At 38.3% G+C, this 19680-nt stretch overlaps 1 protein-coding gene across 1 annotated transcript in view; it reads right to left on the reverse strand.

Annotated features, from left to right (window-relative positions):
• SVEP1 (sushi, von Willebrand factor type A, EGF and pentraxin domain containing 1) overlaps window positions 1-19680 on the reverse strand; it is a 208629-nt gene that overhangs the window by 105501 nt on the left and 83448 nt on the right. The window contains exons 7-13 of the mRNA XM_010808239.4: window positions 16236-16433; window positions 12945-13063; window positions 10657-10786; window positions 5082-5189; window positions 4204-4335; window positions 3399-3593; window positions 2049-2170 (exon numbers count right to left, since the gene is read on the reverse strand). Of these exons, the coding sequence (XP_010806541.2) occupies window positions 2049-2170; window positions 3399-3593; window positions 4204-4335; window positions 5082-5189; window positions 10657-10786; window positions 12945-13063; window positions 16236-16433 (1004 nt within the window). The remainder of the gene's footprint in view (window positions 1-2048; window positions 2171-3398; window positions 3594-4203; window positions 4336-5081; window positions 5190-10656; window positions 10787-12944; window positions 13064-16235; window positions 16434-19680) is intronic.

The following is a 19680-nucleotide window of genomic DNA, read 5'->3' on the forward strand; positions in this document are numbered from 1 at the left end:
TGCTCCTGTTCTTCACGTCTCCATCAGCAGGAAGGAAGGACGGACCCGAGAGCGCTCCCTGTCCTTAAAAAGGCCCCTGACCCTCCTCCTTGGCCTCCCCCACCTCCTCTCAGTACAGTGGATCAAGATCAGTCTGATGCCTTTTCTCTCTGTTTACATCACTTACTGCAAGAAACTCAGGACTCCCAGGATATCTGTCTCTGAACTTTCACCTCAATTGAGTTTTTTTTTTTTTTTTAAATAAAGTATAGCTGATTTACAGTTTTATATTAATGACTCTTTAGATCCCTTTTCTCTGACCCCATCTCCCACCCTCCTCCAAGTAAAGTCCTCAAAACTTTCCTTGGTGCCCTCTGAAATTCACAGTCAAGAAGCAGTCAAATCCTTATTAGTATTCACCTCCTCTATGTTCTCTTCACTTTTGCTCTCAATGAAACCTGACTTGCTTGTTTTTTTAGGTGGTGGTCATGGAGGTGAGGAAGTACCCTCCTCACTCTTTAGTGCTGTTTCTAGCTCATACTCCCATGAACCTCCTTGAAGCCTGAGTTTTGAAGCTCCCACAATAAGCTATACCACACACTGATCTCCTTGTGCCCGTCACCTACAGCCCTCGCCTATTCCGGGTCACTTCCTCATTCCAAGAACCTTAGTAAGTGTCCCTGGTATAGCCCTTGGTGATTTCTATATGCAGCCAGCTGATCCTTCCATCACCTTGAATTCTCACTTCCTCTTCCATCTTCCAGCTTTGTCACTTACTCTCACAGTCATACCCTCAGATCTTGTCATTACCAGTAACTGCACCCTCTCTTAGACCCAGGAATCCAACACCTCTTCTGTAATCCACTGACACTGTCACCTCCTCACTGTCCCTCGGCCCCTGATGTCTTCACTTCCTTATTTACCCATCTTGGATCCCGTCTTGATCCATCACCATAAATTACTTACTCCTTTGCACGCACCCTCCTTGGTCTATCACCATGAATTACTCCTTTGCATGCACCCTTCTCAATTTGTCTGGAGAACTTTAACCCCAGTTAAATTTATTGCTCTGCTTTCTCCACATTTGTGCCCACATGCTCAACTATAGCCTCAGAGAAAACACATGCCTGCTTACGGCCAATCCTACATTTCTCTAGTATATTCACTTATGCTCTCCTAGAAAATCATTTTGTACCACATTCTCTTTTCTCAAACCTCCAACAGCTCCTCCCCAACCTTACTCCAGACTGATCATTCTGCATCTTTTTGCACAGATCAGAGAGTCACAAAAGATCCTTCTTTCACACATATCACACGTGGACTCACTCCTGTACCTGTGCTCATGTACTCCACCCCTTCTCGACACCTCTCTTTCTCACACTCTGTATCAAATCTACTACTATTGCATCTACTTTCAGAATCTATCCAAAATCTAAGCCACTCAACTCTGTTAGGGATATAAGTGTATATATATATATATTTTGTATGTACTCAAGATAGTTCTGGAGTTAACTACACATTAAGTTGCTTAGAGGACTATGATTTCACAGAAGTTATATATACATACACACATATATATAATATAAATATATAAAAACATATATAAAACATTTATATACACATATATATATAGAACATTTTCTGCTTTCAAGATGCTCAATACACTTAAATACATTGCTTTGCTCTCCTGGAATCCCGAAAGAATCCTAAACTTGCATGAAAAAGAAAACCCTTTAAATGTTCCAGTGATCATAAAAGAAAAACAGACTATAAGGGCATTTCTGTCATATTTTAAATAACAAAGCAGACATTCTCAAACCAAAGGGACTCTAAGTTTTTCTGAATGTTTTAAGAAATTCAAAGTGCTTTAACACAGATTTACTTAAAATTCACTCCAGGAGACCAAAACCTATGAATAATTCTAAATATGAGGAGCAAGTTTGGGTCACAAAGAAAAAGGAAATCATCAAGACAAAGAATTTCTGTTGTAGGTGATGCAAAGCAACTATGGAAAACTCAACAGCATCCTTTAAAATATGGCAACCAACCAAGGAATGCTACTGACATACCATTTTCCCCAGGGTGGTCTCAAATGCTTCAGAAAATTTCTTCAACAGATCTGTGTCATCACAGCGAGTTGCTTTGTACAGCATCTCAAAGGACTTGTACCCGTGATTTGCAAAACGTTTTACTGGAAAAAACCAGTTTCAGTTGGTTAGTGTTTTCAAAACACAAATTTAATTTCTGTGGAATTAAATTGGTATTTTCATCCCGACATGGTTTGCGGGATTGTTATAAAAACAGAAGTTGATAGTTAAGGAATGTTTCCAGGCATTAATCGATCATAATAAACCACCAGCCAAGCAGCCATGTACCCAGTTACCTGGTGATATATTGCTTTCATATATTATTCTTTACCTTCCAATTATATGACAAAGTGAACATTTAAGGGAGAAAGAGATACAAACATTTTTTTCATTATATTCCTGGGAATCTTTGAAAAATTCTGGTTGCAAAGATATTATATAAGTTTATAATACATATGTTTATATTATATTTTCAATCAATAGACACTAAAAAATTTCTGAATGGTATGTGAAATTATATTTCTTAAAAGTGTAATTTCACAGAGATAAACTTTTCCTTGGATCAGAAGTTTAGAAGTTAAGACTCAGCAAGAAGTCTCAAAATATTCACAGTCTCCTAACAATATCAACATTAAAATCCTACGGTCTAAATCTTTGATAGAGGTAAGTAATATCACTTATATTTACCAAATTTAGGAACAATACAGCTCAAGTAAGTGGGTTTTACTTTGTAAGACACTGGCATTTAAACTTCATCTATAGTAGGGGACCAAAGATTCACTCCAGAGATTATTATTATTATTTTAATTCTTTGTCAGTTTATTTATTTTTTAAAAATTTATTTATTTTAATACACAAGATGAAGACATTGGATTATTTTTAGAATAATACACAAGATTACAGAATACCTCTAAATCACTTCTAAAAAAGAGTATGACTGATCCGACTGCATCATGCTCTTACTTAAATATAAGTTCTTCTCCAGACATCAGACTATACTTGAGTTCAAATTCACAGCTCAAGAATGACATGCTGACTCTTCTGACAATTCTGGTGAATAATAATGAAGGGGCCAAGATGGTTTTCCCATAAACTGAGTCTTATCCTACAGCAATCCAATCAGCAATAAGATTCTGGGCTAATATTTTAAATTGAGGGATGGACATTTCTCCTATCTATAAACACTTCAAATTCATGGCACTATTTTCTACTTACCAAATCTGAACCCGGTAGTAAGGCAATTTTCCTCTTTAATGTTAAGAAATTTACACATATAGGTAGTCAAACACATATTCACACATACTAAAGAAGCCCAGAAAAATTTAGACTTACTAGCACAGTCTGGCCATTCAGTGGAATATGGTGGTTTCCAGATACCATCTTCATAAGCACAATAATACTTGTCAGTAGATCCTTCTGTGAAATCATAGCCCTCTAAGCAACTTAATGAGCAGTTAACACCAGTACTATCTTGAGTACATACAAAATCCCCATTTACAGGTGTAAATGGAACTTCACAGGGGGAACCTGTGTAAAAAAATTGAATTATTCATATACAGTGGTATTAAAATATAAATTAAAATCTAAGTGTCTAAGCTGAATTTTGAAAAGGATTCCTCCTGTCCACCCCTACTCCTAGAAAAACTTTCCACACTAAATCCATAGTGTGAGGCTGCTGCAATTTCTGCTTTTCGATTCCTAGGTGGGCACAGCTAAAAAGCTGTACCAATGTGCAATTAATTACATGTGCATAACTGTGCATATGTTATGAAAAGCTAAAAGTACTTCTGATGTGCAACTGTTATTTTCGGCATTTTTTAATAAAAAGGAAAACCAAATAACATTACATAGCAACAAATTTTTGGAATCTGTCTCCTCAAGCATTCAAAATAGAATCATGACAACAATACTTTGTAACTTTAGAGAAAATATTAATAAGTGGTTACAGACTAGCTCGGAAGAAAGCACGTGTATTTACCATGAAGTGAAGTAATAATTGGAAACCTCAATATAATCCGTCAGTATTCTAACTTTAAACAGCTGGGTTCATAGCCTATTTTCTATCACAAAGGAGAGTGCAATAATGATTACACATCTCAAGTGTCAGCTGGATTTCGGAGGCTTATGCAGAGTATACCTTTTACGACAATGTGGATGTCACATGTTCTGTTATTGCCTGAGGGGTCAGTGGCTGTATACCGCACTATCGTCTCCCCTTGAGGGAACAGGTCTCCTGGTGTATGGCTTCTGGTGATGGTCAACATGGCCCCTAAAAAGGAGAGAAGGAGAAAGGAGGACTCCAATCTGGGGGTTATTGTGTGCAGTCACTTTATGTGATTTGAATTTTCATTTACTCTTTATACAAACAGCTGAACATTCTATTGGTACTAACTGGGCTGCTAACAGAAATTAAACTATAAAATCTTACACTAAACTATAGAAACAGTTGACTCAAAAGCCTCATTAAATGAAGGCATTCTTGTTAAATAGATTATTTTCCTTTACTAGGTCAGTCTCTGTGAATACTGGAAATTTAATTAAGAAATCTATTTCGCTTGCATTCTTGTTTTCAGGGTGTTTGTGAAAACTTTAAAGTGAACTTCAGCTATATTTGCTCACTTTTTTCTGTTTTCCCATGAGCTTTTATAACATTTTTGGCAAATGTTTAAGAACTGAGTATGAATACATAGAACTGCATTAGACTTGCCAATAGGATGCATAGCTTATGTCTCTAGGATAAAGGAAGCTTAGAGGCTCAATGAATTTACTAGCACACTTTCAAATAAAATACACTGTACAAGTTTAATAAATCCCCACTGAATAATGAATGAAAAGCCATGGACAGGTAAGATTAACAATGTTAAAATATATAGAATTATCCTAGCATTAAAACATCTTATGTAATTATCCATGCTACTATATTTAGATGTAATTTGCTTTTTATTTCTCTTTTATCTTTTTACAAGCTTTGTATTTGGTGGTAACATGTTGACGAGAAGATACCCGCATTCTCACCTGAGTTGTCTGAAAACTGAGGCTCATCCCAGGTCACAGCATGCTCCTTCTCAGAGACCTGGACAGGAGGTGGGGACCTGCACCAGTCTATGCTAGGTGGCTCTACATCTAAAAAACATGAAATCAGAGGATGAAGTCACAACTGATGTTCAAAACTGATAAGGAGGGTTGCAAGAGAGAATAGAAGTCTACTTGTGCAGGCGGAGAACCTTGACACAAGGCTGGCCCTGGGATCCCTTTGATGATGACATGGTAAAGAATCCACCTGCCAGTGCAGGAACTGTAAGAGATGTGGGTTCAATCCCTAGGTCAGGAAGACCCCTGGAGGAGGAAATGGCAACCAACGCCAATATTCTTGCCAGGATAATCCCATGGACAGAGGAGCCTGGTGGGCTATAGTCCTTGGGGTTGCAAACAGTTCCACACAACTGAGCACTCATGCATGTTTCATCCCTGATCTCAACATCACAAGAAAAAGCTGATTCTTGCTATGCTTCACTCTACTTGTTGAAGAAATACCAGATTGCTAAAACCACCATGAACACAGCAGCAGAAACGGTAAATTTGGGAGCATTTAATTTGTGAGTTTTGCCAGTGGCAGTTGAGCTGATCCACCCAGAAGTGAAGTAAACATTCCCAGATAATGAGAAGTCATGAAATGACCAAGGCAATGCTTTCACAGGGATCTCTTGAATGATCCTCCTCTTAACTGAAGGGCTGACAGATGCTGCATGGAAGACCAATGGGCAGAGATCTGAGTCATGCTGCAGAATATGTAAGACATTTAAGTGTTGTTGTCACTGTTAAGTTTCTCGTCATGTCTGACTCTTTGCGACCCCATGGGCTATAGCATATCAGGCTTCCCTGGTGTTCACTATCTCCCAAAGTTTGCTCAAACTCATGTCCATTGAGTCGGTGGTGCCATCCAACCATCTCATCCTCTGTTACACTGCTGCTCTCAATCTTTCCCAGCATCAGGCTCTTTTCCCATGAGTCAACTCTTTGCATCAGGTGGCCAAAGTATTAGAGCTTCAGCTTCCGCGTCAATCGTTCCAATGAATATCCAGGGCTGAGGACTGGTTTGATCTCCTTGGTGTCCAGGGACTCTCAAGAGTCTTCTCCAGTACCATAGTTCGAAAGCGTCAATTCTTCTGCACTCGGTCTTTTTATGGTCCAACTCTTACATCTGTATATGACTACAGGGAAAACCATAGTTTTGATTACACGAACCCTTGTCAGAAAAAAAGTGAGGATGTGATATTGCTGGAAGGCCAGGAGATTACATCCACAGGTGGGACTCTGGGGTCTAAGATGCCTAGGTTGATCAATTCCAGGTAAAGACAATGAACAGGGTGTGGACACGGGAATAAGGGGCTGCAATGAAGAGGGGGTGAAAGCCACGGTAGAAATGAAAGATCTGTGAGTCTATTGCTGGGCACTGTAATCTACATTGAAGGAAGGGTTTGAGGGGGTGCGGGTGAGCCAGGTTTCACACTCGGGTGGAATGCGGTGGAATTTGAGGAGGTCAGTAAAGTACAACCAAGAAGTAGTAAAGGAGGACATTTTCACAGAACTGTTGATTTTTACATATACGAAATGTTCTTCTATCTGTAATAACACGTCTTTGAGGGAGCCTGGATGAACAGTAATTTTCTTATTATATAGGTAAAGAGTCTCAAACCAGGCAAATTTACGAGACTTGCCTGAGGTCAGTAAACCGGTAAATTACAGTCACAGGCATCAAGACTAGAATGATATAGTATCTATGTATATGGAAACACATATCCTGAAATGAAACAAGCTGTACCTATAAGAATATACAGATTTCTGTTTGATGCTAAGTCTTGTGAATATTCAGTTTTTCTCTTTTCCTAGTATTTGCATTTTCTTAGTGTAGGATCTTTGATTTACTGCTTTCTTAGGCTGCGAACTCTGTCAACCAGCGATGGAGCCTCTTTGGCTCACAAGTCTCCATGGCCATAGCACAGCACCTGGCCCACAACAGATGCTCCGAAAAAGTTGTTGCATAAAGAAAAGAATGAAGGAATGCTTGTAGGAGGCCAGTGCACTTTGAGAATTCGGAATCAAGCCAACGCATAGTTAAATTTATAAATATAACAGTACTTACTATGCTCCCCAAAGAAAGTGCAAATGAAATAGTTCCAAGATTTTCTAAAGTTATCTGATTTTAGCCAAACATTTAAAAACTGAAGTTTGGGGATGAGAGAGAGCAGTCCTCAGAGGCCACTGAGTGTCAAATAGCTGGGGGTCCCAGCAGATGCAGCATCTCCAGAAAAAGAAAGTCCATTTCAAAGCACATGAGGCAGCATTCTGTGGAATGTGAAGCAAAAGCATTCCTACTCCTCTCATCTATCATTAAGACACCAACACTCTGTCATCTGAGGAAAACAAGAAAATGTAGGCTTTGGACTGTTTTCCGTCTCCCTCTCCTCCTGCCTTTCTGGTCTCTTTACCTCCCCTTCTTCCGTTCCCTCCTCCCTGCCATTTCCTTGCTCTCTTTCAGAATTTGAAAAGTCAGCTAGTATCTAGCTAGACACGTGAGTATACTTTTTACATTTCACCACGCTGACTCTTCATTGTGAAAAATGAAAACGTGGCAAACTCTTGACTCACAGGTCCATGTTTAAAATCACGGCACCATAAAAATAAATCCAACATATTTTTCATGTGACAGGTGATGTTCATGTTTAAAACATTCAAAAGGCAATTAAAGACAACTAAGCACTAGAACATAAACATAGATTTTTATGTAAGTCAGTTTATTTACTTTCACCAAAACTTATCATTTCTAGGGTAAGAAGCCAGTTTGATACACATTTCAAGAGGTTATGTAAAATTCTTAAAATGAATTCAATGTACTGAATTTTAAAATAAACACTAAACATATATATGAAACCAAAAGAGCAAAATGTTAGTATATTTACATAGAGCTTAATGCAGGTCAGGAAGCAACAGTTAGAACTGGACATGGAACAACAGACTGGTTTCAAATAGGAAAAGGAGTACATGAAGGCTGTATATTGTCATACTGCTTTTTTAACTTATATGCAGAGTACATCATGAGAAACGCTGGGCTGGAAGAAGCACCAGCTGGAATCAAGATTGCTGGGAGAAATATCAATAACCTCAGATATGCAGATGACACCACCCTTATGGCAGAAAGTGAAGAAGAACTAAAGAGCCTCTTGATGAAAGTGAAAGAGGAGAGTGCAAATGTTGGTTTAAAGCTCAACATTCAGAAAACTAAGATCATGGCATCTGGTCCCATCACTTCAAGGGAAATGGATGGGGAAACAGTGGAAGACTATATTTTGTTGGGCTCCAAAATCACTGCAGATGGTGATTACAGCCATGAAATTAAAAGATGCTTACTCCTTGGAAGGAAAGTTATGACCAACCTAGACAGCATGTTAAAAAGCAGAGACATCACTTTGTCAACAAAGGTCCGTCTAGTCAAGGCTATGGTTTTTCCAGTAGTCATGTATAGATATGAGAGTTGGACTATAACGAAAGCTAAGTGCCAAAGAAATTGATGCTTTTGAACTGAGGTGTTGGAGAAGACTCTTGAGAGTCCCTTGGACTGCAAGGAGATCCAACCAGTCCATCCTAAAGGAGATCAGTCCTGGGTGTTCACTGGAAGGACTGATGTTGAAGCTGAAACTCTAATACTTTGGCCACCTGATGCGAAGAGTTGACTCACTGGAAAAGACACTGATGCTGGGAGGGATTGGGGGCAGGAGGAGAAGGGGACGACAGAGGATGAGATGGCTGGATGGCATGACCGACTCGATGGGCGTGAGTCTCATTGAACTCCGGGAGTTGGTGATGGACAGGGAGGCCTGGCGTGCTGCGGTTCATGGGGTCGCAAAGAGTCGGACATGACTTGAATGACTGAACTGAACTGAAAGTGTCAGGCGCTACTTCAAGTAGTTTGTATATCTTAACAAATTAAAAACCTCACAATAACCCTATGAGGTAATATATTTATTAATTCTATTTCTGGATGAAGAAATAATCACAGAGAAGTGGCCACTCTGTCTTAAGTAGGAGAGATGGCTCTGGAGTCAAGCAGTTTGTGTTCACAGTCTATACTTTTGAGCACTACAGACCACCTCATTCATATACTCCCCACATATTAAGTCTTATTGGTGGCTATCTATCTGGGCTTCCCTGGTGATTCAGATGGTAAAGAATCTGCCTGCAATGCAAGAGACTTGAGTTCGATCCCTGGGTTGGGAAGATCCTCTGGGGAATGGAATGCCTACCCACTTCAGTATTCTTGCCTGGAGAGTGAAAGTGAAAGTGAAGTCGCTCAGTTGTGTCCAACTCTTTGCGACCCCATGGACTGTAGACTACCAGGCTCCTCCATCCATGGGATTTTCCAGGCAAGAGTACTGGAGTGGGTTGCCATTTCCGAGTACCATCTAGTATCTACTGAATATCTATTGAATTGACTGAAAGTACAAACACCAGTTAGGAGATGATGGAGTAAACCAGGTCAAGAAAATGAAATTAAAAAGGACTGATCTATAGCAGTGGGGTGTGAGGATGGAGAGATGGAGACAGATTTCAGAGATATTAAGTAGATGAAACAAGTAGAACCTGATAACTTATTGGATGTTGGTGACAGAGGGAGAGGAGTCAAGAATGACTTCCAGATTTCTTGTCTGGTAACTAGGTCTTCACTCTGTTTTCTGAGCTAAGAAATATCTGAAGTTTGAGTGAATGTGAAATGCCTGTGGGGCATTCACATGGGAAAGTTCAGTAGGAAGTTTTATATACAAATTTGAAATTCAGAAGAGAAATCTGAGCTGGAGACAGAAATCCAGGAGTTATCAGTTAGCAAAATTACTGGGAAAACTAGAGAGAAAGAAAGAGGGTCAAGGCTGGAATCCTGGGGATGATCCACATTTGAGAGTTGGTCTAAGGAAGAGAAACCTAAAAAAGCAATCAAGGAGGGAAAAAATGAGAATAATGGGGGAAAGAAACAAGAAAGACCGGTGTCCAAGAAGATAGGAAAGGAGGCAGTTTTGATAAAGAGAACATTGTCAACAATGTAAAATCTATGGAAACATTATATAAAATAAGCTAAAAAGTGTGCAGTAGGATTAACTCTAGAGATTACCTGGTGACCTTGATTTCTATGAGTAGAGGAGACAGAAGCCAGAATTGAGTGACTTTAAGAATAAATGGCAGTTAAGCCAAAAGATATGGCAACTGGGGAATTTTCAAAAGGCTCAGATAGAAAGGAATCAGGGATATAGTGATCGTTAAGGGGTACATGGAGAAGGAAATGGCAACCCACTCCAGTATTCTTGCCTGGAGAATCCCATGGACAGAGAAGCCTGGTAGGCTACAGTCCACGGGGTCACAAAGAGTCACACATGACTGAGCAACTTCAGAAGAAAGGATACATAGGTTTCAAAGAGGAAGCTGCTTCAATGACAGAAGGAAGAATCAGTGAAAGTGAAGTTGTTGAAGATAAAGAAGAGGCAAAGCTTTTGGGGGTTCTGGATTATTTTCACAAATTTACCAAAGTAATCTGAAGACTTACCAATAACCTTGATATGGAAGGTGCAGCTGGCTTGGTTGCTGGATGGGTCAGTTGCCGTGTATGTGACAGCAACATCTCCAATTGGGAAAAGATAAGGTGGGGTAAAAGCTGGATGAACGTGGATTGATACCTTTTGGAAAGAAATTTCCAAATATTTGGAAAGTTAAAGTTAACATTAATAGTACTTTTATTACTTTTTGGTTTATAATATATAATTAGCAAAGTGAAGTTAAAAATGACACAATATTTTACATATAGTAAAAAGGAAAAAAAAAAATCAGGCATAGCCTTTGGTGTATTCCTTTCTAGGTTATTCTACGTAGGCAGTTTATAGAGTTCGGATAGATATGAAATGTTGTTCCTTATTTATTAAACACAATATCTTAGAACATTTTTTAGGCTCTTACATATTTTCTGAAAACTTATGACTGTTAAATATCTTTATAACTTAGGAAATAAGTATATGGTACTTTTTTTTAAAGAAAAATCTATTCAAGGACATTTAAATTGGTCCCAAACTTGACTGGTATAAGCAGCACTAGGAAAAATGGTTTTGCACAGACACTAAAAAAATATTTTTATTATGTCCTATTCTTCCTAGGAATAGATTAACCTCAAATTCATTAAAATTTTACTCATAGGTAATACAAAATTCATTTCCCAGATTTTGGTAAAAATTTGCATCCCCACTGTTAGTATTTGATAGGACCAGTATCAAAGTTCCCATTCAGAGTTCTCTGATCTATGTTAAATATCATTATTTTTTGATAAATCAAAAATATGGCATCAGGTCATCGTTTTAATTTCCAATTTCTTACTGTCTCATGGTAAGATTAAATTCTCACACGACTGCATGAGATAGATGTATTCTTCTCTTTTTGAATCATATGTTTGCACTTAGTCCATTTGAAAATTATGTGATAAAGATAAACTTACATTAATAGTAATAAACATTCTAACATTTGAGAAATTCAAAGCATTTTTCTCTAGTTTGCTGTTTATCTTTTGAGAAATATTTTAAAAATACAATTTAAAAAAAATTGTATTTTTAAAAAATATTTCAACACACAGGTACTTCATTTAGTCTAAATTCTCATGGATCCTAAAGTATGTCCCTGCACTCTTCTTAGTGTTTGATGACAATGACCATGTTGACGATGATCATGTATATTTTCATAGGCCTCTTAGGCAGCATGCAATGCACACATCACCTACAGAACAGTAAGTCCTAGAAGCCTGGAAATCACATTTAAATCAGACTTAGAAGTTGAGTTTGGTTACCTAAATACCATATGATCTTTCTTACAAGTGGAGGAAAAAAAAAAAAAGAACTACAGATACAGAGAACAGTATGGTGGTTGCCAGAAGACAGGTCTGGGGGTGGTCAAAATGAGAGAAAGTGGACAAAGGTACAAATTTCCACTTATAAGTTCTGGAGATGTAATACAGATACTCGATGGACGTGGTCTCAGTGAACTCCGGGAGTTGGTGATGGATAGGGAGGCCTGGCGTGCTGTGATTCATGGGGTCGCAAAGAGTCGGACACGACTGAGCGACTGATGTGATCTGATCTGATCTGAATACAGATACAGAGTGATAGTTCTATTAAATGATACACTATAAAAAGTTACCTTTATTGTTAAGTATATTCAACACAATTATCAGAACATACTGTGTTGCTTGTTGTACCCTTGAACGGCCCTACTTACATACATGTTTACATACAGGTGTGAAAACTCTATACTGTTTAAGAGCATGTTCATGTATGTGAATACTAAAAGTACAGACTGCAGACGGTGTTAAATTCCTAATTCCTTTTCTAATATCTGATGGATAATTATCTCAAGCTCTTGTATGCAAATACTAAAATACTGTGTTTCGAATAATGCTGGTTTTTGAAAGCAAAGTAAGAAACACTGTTATCTTCTTTAGACTATCATTTCAGGATCATATTTTAAAAGATATGTTTATAAATAGGAACTAAGATTGATTTCCCATCTTTCTTTTTCTTAAAAGATCTTCAGAGCATAGTAAAGGGCCAAGAATTTTTAGCCAAGTAATCTTAGAGGACACACAACACAAAAAATCCACGGAATGAAAAGTTTCTGTTTTTAGAGATTTTCATCTGAGATTTCTAATGAAAAATTCAAGGCTGATCATTCTGTTATCAGATGGGGCATTTGCATTTATGAGTAGAGTACAGCTAGAGACAGTACAATCATTAGAGTACTGGAAAGTTTTCAATAGCACCATTTGAAAAAGGATACAAATATTTGCTCAAACCTTACCTTTTCCCCAGAGTTGTCTTTAGCTGTTGGGATTTGCCAAGTGATATTAGCAGAGTCTTGCTGTTCCTGGGTCTCAGCCTCTATGTCTGCAGGACAGTTGATCTGAGGAGCTTCCACATCTAATTCAGAAAATTCACACAGCAGTTAACTTACTGATGCAGTGATATAATTCTAAGTCATTTAAGAGACTAGGGCATGCATGCTCAGTAGCTAAGTCGTTTGACTCTTTTGTGACCCCATGGACGGTAGCCTGGCAGGCTTCTCTCCATGGGATTTCCCAGGCATGAATAATGGAGTGGATTGACATTTCCTTCTCTAGGAGATCTTTCTCACCCAGGGATCGACCCACGTTTCCTGCATTGACAGGCAGATTCTTTACCATCTGAGCCATCAAGGAAGGCCACAAGAGACAGGTAAGAAATATTTTTAATTCTAATCTAATCATAGAGGATTTCTAACGTACTTCAGCATGGCTTCCAAAGTTCTTCCTGAACTGGTACCTGCTTCTCTCTTAGCCTCTTCACTTACAGATCCCCAATCAGAACTCAGTCTCCACACCAGATGTCCCACAAGAGCACCATGATCCTTCTTATACCTGGGCCTTTGTTCATGCTCTTTTATTTGTCTGAATCAATGCTCTCTTCTTCCTTGAGGCAGGTAACCTCTACTTGTCCTGTAATTCTCAGCTTAGACACAAGCTCCCGAGGAAGCTTTTCTGACCCATTGGTCCATTTTAGGTGCTCACTGCACAACTTCTGATTGCCCTCTGTCCTTCCTAGCCATAATGCACCTTGCCATTTTTAAACTGAATTTCCTCCCTGCAAATAACTGAAGTTCTTTGAATGTCATGATTTCTTATTTCATTGTATTATATAGTACCTGGAATATAATATGAACTTGACAAATACTTTTGGAATGAAATAAACAGAAAAAAATGAATGCTGAGTATGGTAGGAAGGGACTGCACTTGAAAACAGACTGTCAAGTAGCATTAATTAATATGCTAAAATGTCCTGTCAAAGCAAACAACAAATTAAAGGCAAAGATATTTTTTGCAGTGTGAAACTTTGCAGTACAGATACTGCATTAGATGTGGTAACATTCCACATAGCTGCAACAGTCACTGTAGAGCTAAGTTCTTATTATATAATAAATTCTCTTCAGTTATATTAAGGCTTCTGCAACTTGCAGCTGAATATATCCAGATTAATCTGCATCTCACTTTCTTGTTTCTTAAAAGTTTTATTCAATTTATATTTTCCCTTTCTCAGAGGGGCTACTATGTAGACAACTTCCCCCCACAAAGGTGCATGAGCATATCGACTCTTAACATCTAAAGAAGCATTTCATTTTTCCTTTAGATTTGAATAATAGTGTGAATGAACTTGGAATTTCAAATTTATATGCACTCTCCCTTTGTATTCTTAGCACACTGCTACATTTCCTTCTGGCATTTATTTATTTTTTTATTTTTTTAACTTTACAATATTGTGTTGGTTTTGCCATATATCAACATGAATCCGCCACAGGTATACACATGTTCCCCATCCTGAACCCTCCTCCCTCCCCGTACCATCCCTCTGAGTCATCCCAGTGCGCCAGCCCCAAGCATCCAATATCGTTCATTGAACCTGGACTGGTGACTCGTTTCCTTTATGATATTATTCATGTTTCAATGCCATTCTCCCAAATCATCCCACCCTCTCCCAGCCAGAAAGGAAAACATCAATACAGTATACTAACGCATATATATATGGACAATAACCCTGTATACGAGACAGCAAAAGAGACACTGATATGTACAACAGCCTTCTGGCATTTAGAGTTGCAAAGGAAAAGCGTAGTGTAGTGTGAGTCTGAATCTTGTTTCCTTTGTGAAGTTCCTCTTTTCTCTCTGGAAACTTCAGATTTTCTCCTTACCTTTGGCCCTACTGGTGGCTCAGACAATAAAGCATCTGCCTGCAATGCAGGAGACATGGGTTCGATCGCTGGGTCAGGAAGATCCCCTGGAGCAGGAAATGGCAACCCACTCCAGTACTCTTGCCTGGAGAATCCCATGAACGGAGAAGCCTGGTAGGCTATACAGTCCATGGGGTCACAAAAAGTCGGACACAACTGAGCGACTTCACTTTCACTTTGGATCTTAAAAATTTCACAAAGTAGTGAAAGTATGCCTGCCCAATACTCAGAAGCTTTTCGACTCACATTATTCAGTGTTTAGTGCATATGGATAAACAAACTCTTTTCCTCTGATAATGGTACTTTTTATTTTTTATTGAGGTACAGCTGATTTACAATGCTGTGCTAGTTTCAGGTATACAGCAAAGTGATTCAGTGATACATACGTACATTCTTTTTCAGATTCTTTTCCATTATAGGTTATTATAAGATATTGGATGTAGTTCTCTGAGCTATACAGCAGGGCCGTACTGTTGGGGGTTGGGGAGGGACAAATTAGAGGCTTGAGATTAACAAATATAACTATATAAAATAGAAAACCAACAAGGTCCGAGGTTATTTTCGATCTAAAAGTTCAAGCCTTTCTGTAGCTCAGGGAAACTTTCTTCTGCTGGTAGGAAAAGTCTTCCCCTCCATCCCTTTTCCTCTCTATGCTTCTGGAGCTCCTTATTAAAGGGCACTGGTGTTCCTCAATTTCTCCTGGGTATATCTCTTAACTTGTATCTTTTGAACTTGATCCACTGGGATACTCAAGTTCCTTGTTTAGCAGTTCTCCCTTCTGAAGGAATTCTCAATTTGCTTCTTCAAATCACTAATACTCTTTTCAACAACCTCCACTCCGCTGTTTCGTCCTTCTCTTAGAGAGATTTATATTTTTACTTCTAAGAACGTTTTCTTGCTCTCCATACCTCCTTTTTCATAGCAGTCTGCTCTTGCTGTAAGGAAGGTGGCAATGTTCTCTTGAATGTACCGAGATGCAGGTTTTAAAGTGCTGATGACTTGCTTTTTTCAAAAAAAAATTAATTTAATCTCACTTGCTTAATAGGAGTCAGAAATTCTTCAAAGATTTTCAATTCCCATTGGAAAACTTACCTGATTTCTGGCCCTAATATCATCCCTAGTTTTCTATTTTTTTCTATCATTGCCTGGCATGTGGTACTGGATTTTTGTAAATTCACCATCCTAAAGCCAAAATCTTCATAGCATATATCGGGGTGACATCTACGCTTTTACCATAGGTATGCACCAAAAGTTGCAAAGGATAGTCCGACACTGCAATAACACGTCATTATACAGAATTTGGTTTTCAATTTGACCCACGTGGGGACCTACCTTTACAGGCAGCTGTCTGAACTTTGGCACTCCATTTTCCAGAGGTGGTACACCTCACTTCTTCTCTGCCCCCTGATAAAATGAATCCTTGGCGGCAACTTAGCTGACAGATCGTGCCAGGTTTGGCTGGATGCCTGCCACAGTTGGGAGGTGACAGGGTAACACCTTTGGGCTTCTGAAAGGTGGCACAGTAGCGTTCTATTGCAGGAGAGCAAGAAGATATTATTTACATTCTCACAAATTACAAAATGCCACAGAGTCACTTTACTCAAGAAAAATACAATCGGTCTGCATGCAGACGTCTGCATATGACACGGAACAAACATTGTTATTGTTAATTATGCTCAACCAGGTAGTTCTAGTCGTGAAGAACCTGCCTGCCACTGCAGGCAGACGTGACAGGGGTTCGATCCCTGGATCGGGAAGATCCCCTGGAGAAGGAAATAGTCACCCACTCTGGTATTCTTGCCTGGAGAATCCATGGACAGAGGACCCTGGCACAGTGGAGCCCACAGAGTCACAAAGAGTCAGATATGACTGAAGCGACTAAGCACACACACACGCCTCTTTAGTTACCTCATGTTTTCTACCAGTGTATCAAATCTTTAAAAGATTTCTAACTAGTATTTAAATCAATGCTGACTGTGACTTTTATCATTTGCGTAGAGAATCTTCAGTTTGCAGAACATTACATTATGGCGCTGAAGTGTAAAATAGTGAATTAGATTCTATCTTTCATGGGGTAAGTGGCGATTCAACAGTCAGTTTCCATTTTTATGAGCTTATGGTGGCATCTTTAAGCAAGCAGATTTTGAGAAAAGTTTTTACACTGTCCCTAGAATCACTGTGTTATATTAGGGCCCAGACTCTTAATGATGTTATTTTTAGAAATGAAGAAGAATAGCAGGTGAATTAGGTAGAATGGAGATAGAATGGAAAATCAGATGAGGACTTAATACAAGATATGTGTGTATACGCACATGAACCCATGTACATGTTTGCTTATTGTAGTAGTGATTCTTCTGGTAGCACCACCAGCATCTTTAGTCTGTATTTCCCATGTGATAATCACTAAGTTTATCCAGTGTCTACTATGTGCCAGGCATTATTCTAAGTGCTTTACATGGATAGACTCATTTAATCCTATGCAGGAACGACTAGTGTTATTATTTTCACTTACAAACAAGAGCACTGGTTGCTGCTGCTGCTAAGTCGCTTCAGTAGTGTCTGACTCTGTGCAACCCCGTAGACAGCAGCCCACCAGGTTCCTCTGTCCCTGGGATGCTCCAGGCAAGAACACTGGAGTGGGTTGCCATTTCCTTCTCCAATTCATGAAAGTGAAAGTGAAGTTGCTCAGTCGCGTCCGACTCTTCCCAACCCCATGGACTGTAGCCTACCAGGCTCCTCCGTCCATGGGATTTTCCAGACAAGAGTACTGGAATGGGTTGCCATTTCCTTCTCCAAAGAGCACTGGGGCATAATAGTAATTCTGGTAGTTAACTTTCCTGATGTTACCAACAGGAAAATGGCAGAACCTGTGTGCCCTCCAAACATTCTACAATCATGCCTTCTCCCTGAAATGACTGCTTTCAAACCTCTCTGTGAACAGAAGTAATTCTTTCCTGAGAATTGCTATGTTCCTTTATTTTTACACATAGAAGCCTGGTGTGCTGTAGTCCATGGGGTCGCAAAGTGCTGGACATGACTTAGTGACTGAACAAAAAAGAACAAATGTACCAGATGACAGTCCAGATTTCCTGTTCTGCTTTGATCAAGAGGACTGTCAGAGCCAAATTTGTGGTTCAAATATAAACAACATATGGGACTTTAAATCCTTTATTTCAGGACAGTTGTTTATAAATTAAGGAAATTAACCTTTTAGCTCTCATATCAAGATTTTATTCCCTGCTAATATTCTTTCTTATTGTTTGTTTATGGCATTTTGAATTTTTATATTATTGTTGTTTCGTTGCTAAGTCGTGTCTGTCTCTTTGTGATCCCATGGCTGGAGCCCACCAGGCTCCTCTGTCCAAGGGATTTCCCAGGCAAGAATACTGTAGTGGGCTGTCATTTCCTTCTCCAGGGGATCTTCCTGACCCAGGGACTGAACCATGTCTCCTGCACTGGCAATTTAATCTATTCTAATGTAATGGAGAATCTTTTCCCATTGCTTTTATGTTTAATAAATTCTGAAATGGATTAATATTTACTCTACATATATTAACTATACTCTCTTCTAGCTTTTAATGGTTTTATTTTTAATTTATATCTTAAAACTATAAAGTATTTACATTGGTGTCTGGTGTGTATTAAAGACATATGAAAACTTCATTTTGATTCATTTTGCTTTTTCCCAAGGAGCGAGCCAATTTTACTATATTATCAGTTGAATAAATCTTATCTTCTCAACTGAGCTATGATGCTTCCTTAATAATATATGAAACTCATAAGTTTGGGAATCTATTATGTCCCACTGATCTGATGGCAGTTCTTACATACTCTTCATTTTTGCAATTTAGTATATATTTAAAAACCCAGCAGAACTACTTCCTTTTTACTATTCTTTATTACACTTCCCTTTCAATCTTATTTTAGTGAGTTTTGCCTGCACATTCTCCCAGATGAATCCTGGAATCACTCCCCAGTTCCAAGAAGGGGAAAAAAAGAAAATCTCTTTTGGGCTATTGAATAGGTTGCATTTTACCTATACATATATTTGGGAAGAACTTTGCCTTTTGACAAAATTTTATAAATATATTAAAATGTTCTTTTTATCTCAGCAATATTTTGTAGTTTGTGTAATACAGGTTCCATATATTTTTGTTTGAGGTTTATTCTTACATATTTTATATTTTATACAGATCTCTGTGGTTTTTCATCACATATTCTGTTTATCATTTATACAGAGGAGTTGTTTCTTTGGTATTCTTAAGACTTTAATGAACTCTCAGTCTTTAGTAGTCTCATTTTATTTTAGAGGTAGACACATAGTTTACAAATGATGATTTTGAATCCTCTAAGCTCTAACCTTATGATTTATTACAAGAGCTAAATCTTAGACAATCTTACTAAATAACATGGATGATTCTAGCATCCTTTTCATTTTCCAGATTTAATAAGACTGTCCATATTTTTTAAGTAGATACAGATGGAAGATGAACTTTTTTTATGTCAGTTATCAATGAGTTTCTAAGAACTTTATCAAAAATGTGTTTCAAATGATAATGAATACATTTTTATCTTATACTGAGCAACCATATGAATTTTTCCTATTTGTTATGAAGTAATTTATTATGTTAATAGAATATCTCATTTTAAACCCTTCTTGCATTCCTAGGATAAACCTTTACACATCCTGGCAGACCAATCTTTTGAGTATGGATTGCTAGTATATTTGCTGTCATAGTTTTATTTTTTCCTCTCGGTAAAAGTTGTCAGATTGGCA

Source organism: Bos taurus, chromosome 8 (genome assembly GCF_002263795.3).
Source record: "Bos taurus isolate L1 Dominette 01449 registration number 42190680 breed Hereford chromosome 8, ARS-UCD2.0, whole genome shotgun sequence".
Lineage (NCBI taxonomy): Eukaryota > Metazoa > Chordata > Mammalia > Artiodactyla > Bovidae > Bos > Bos taurus.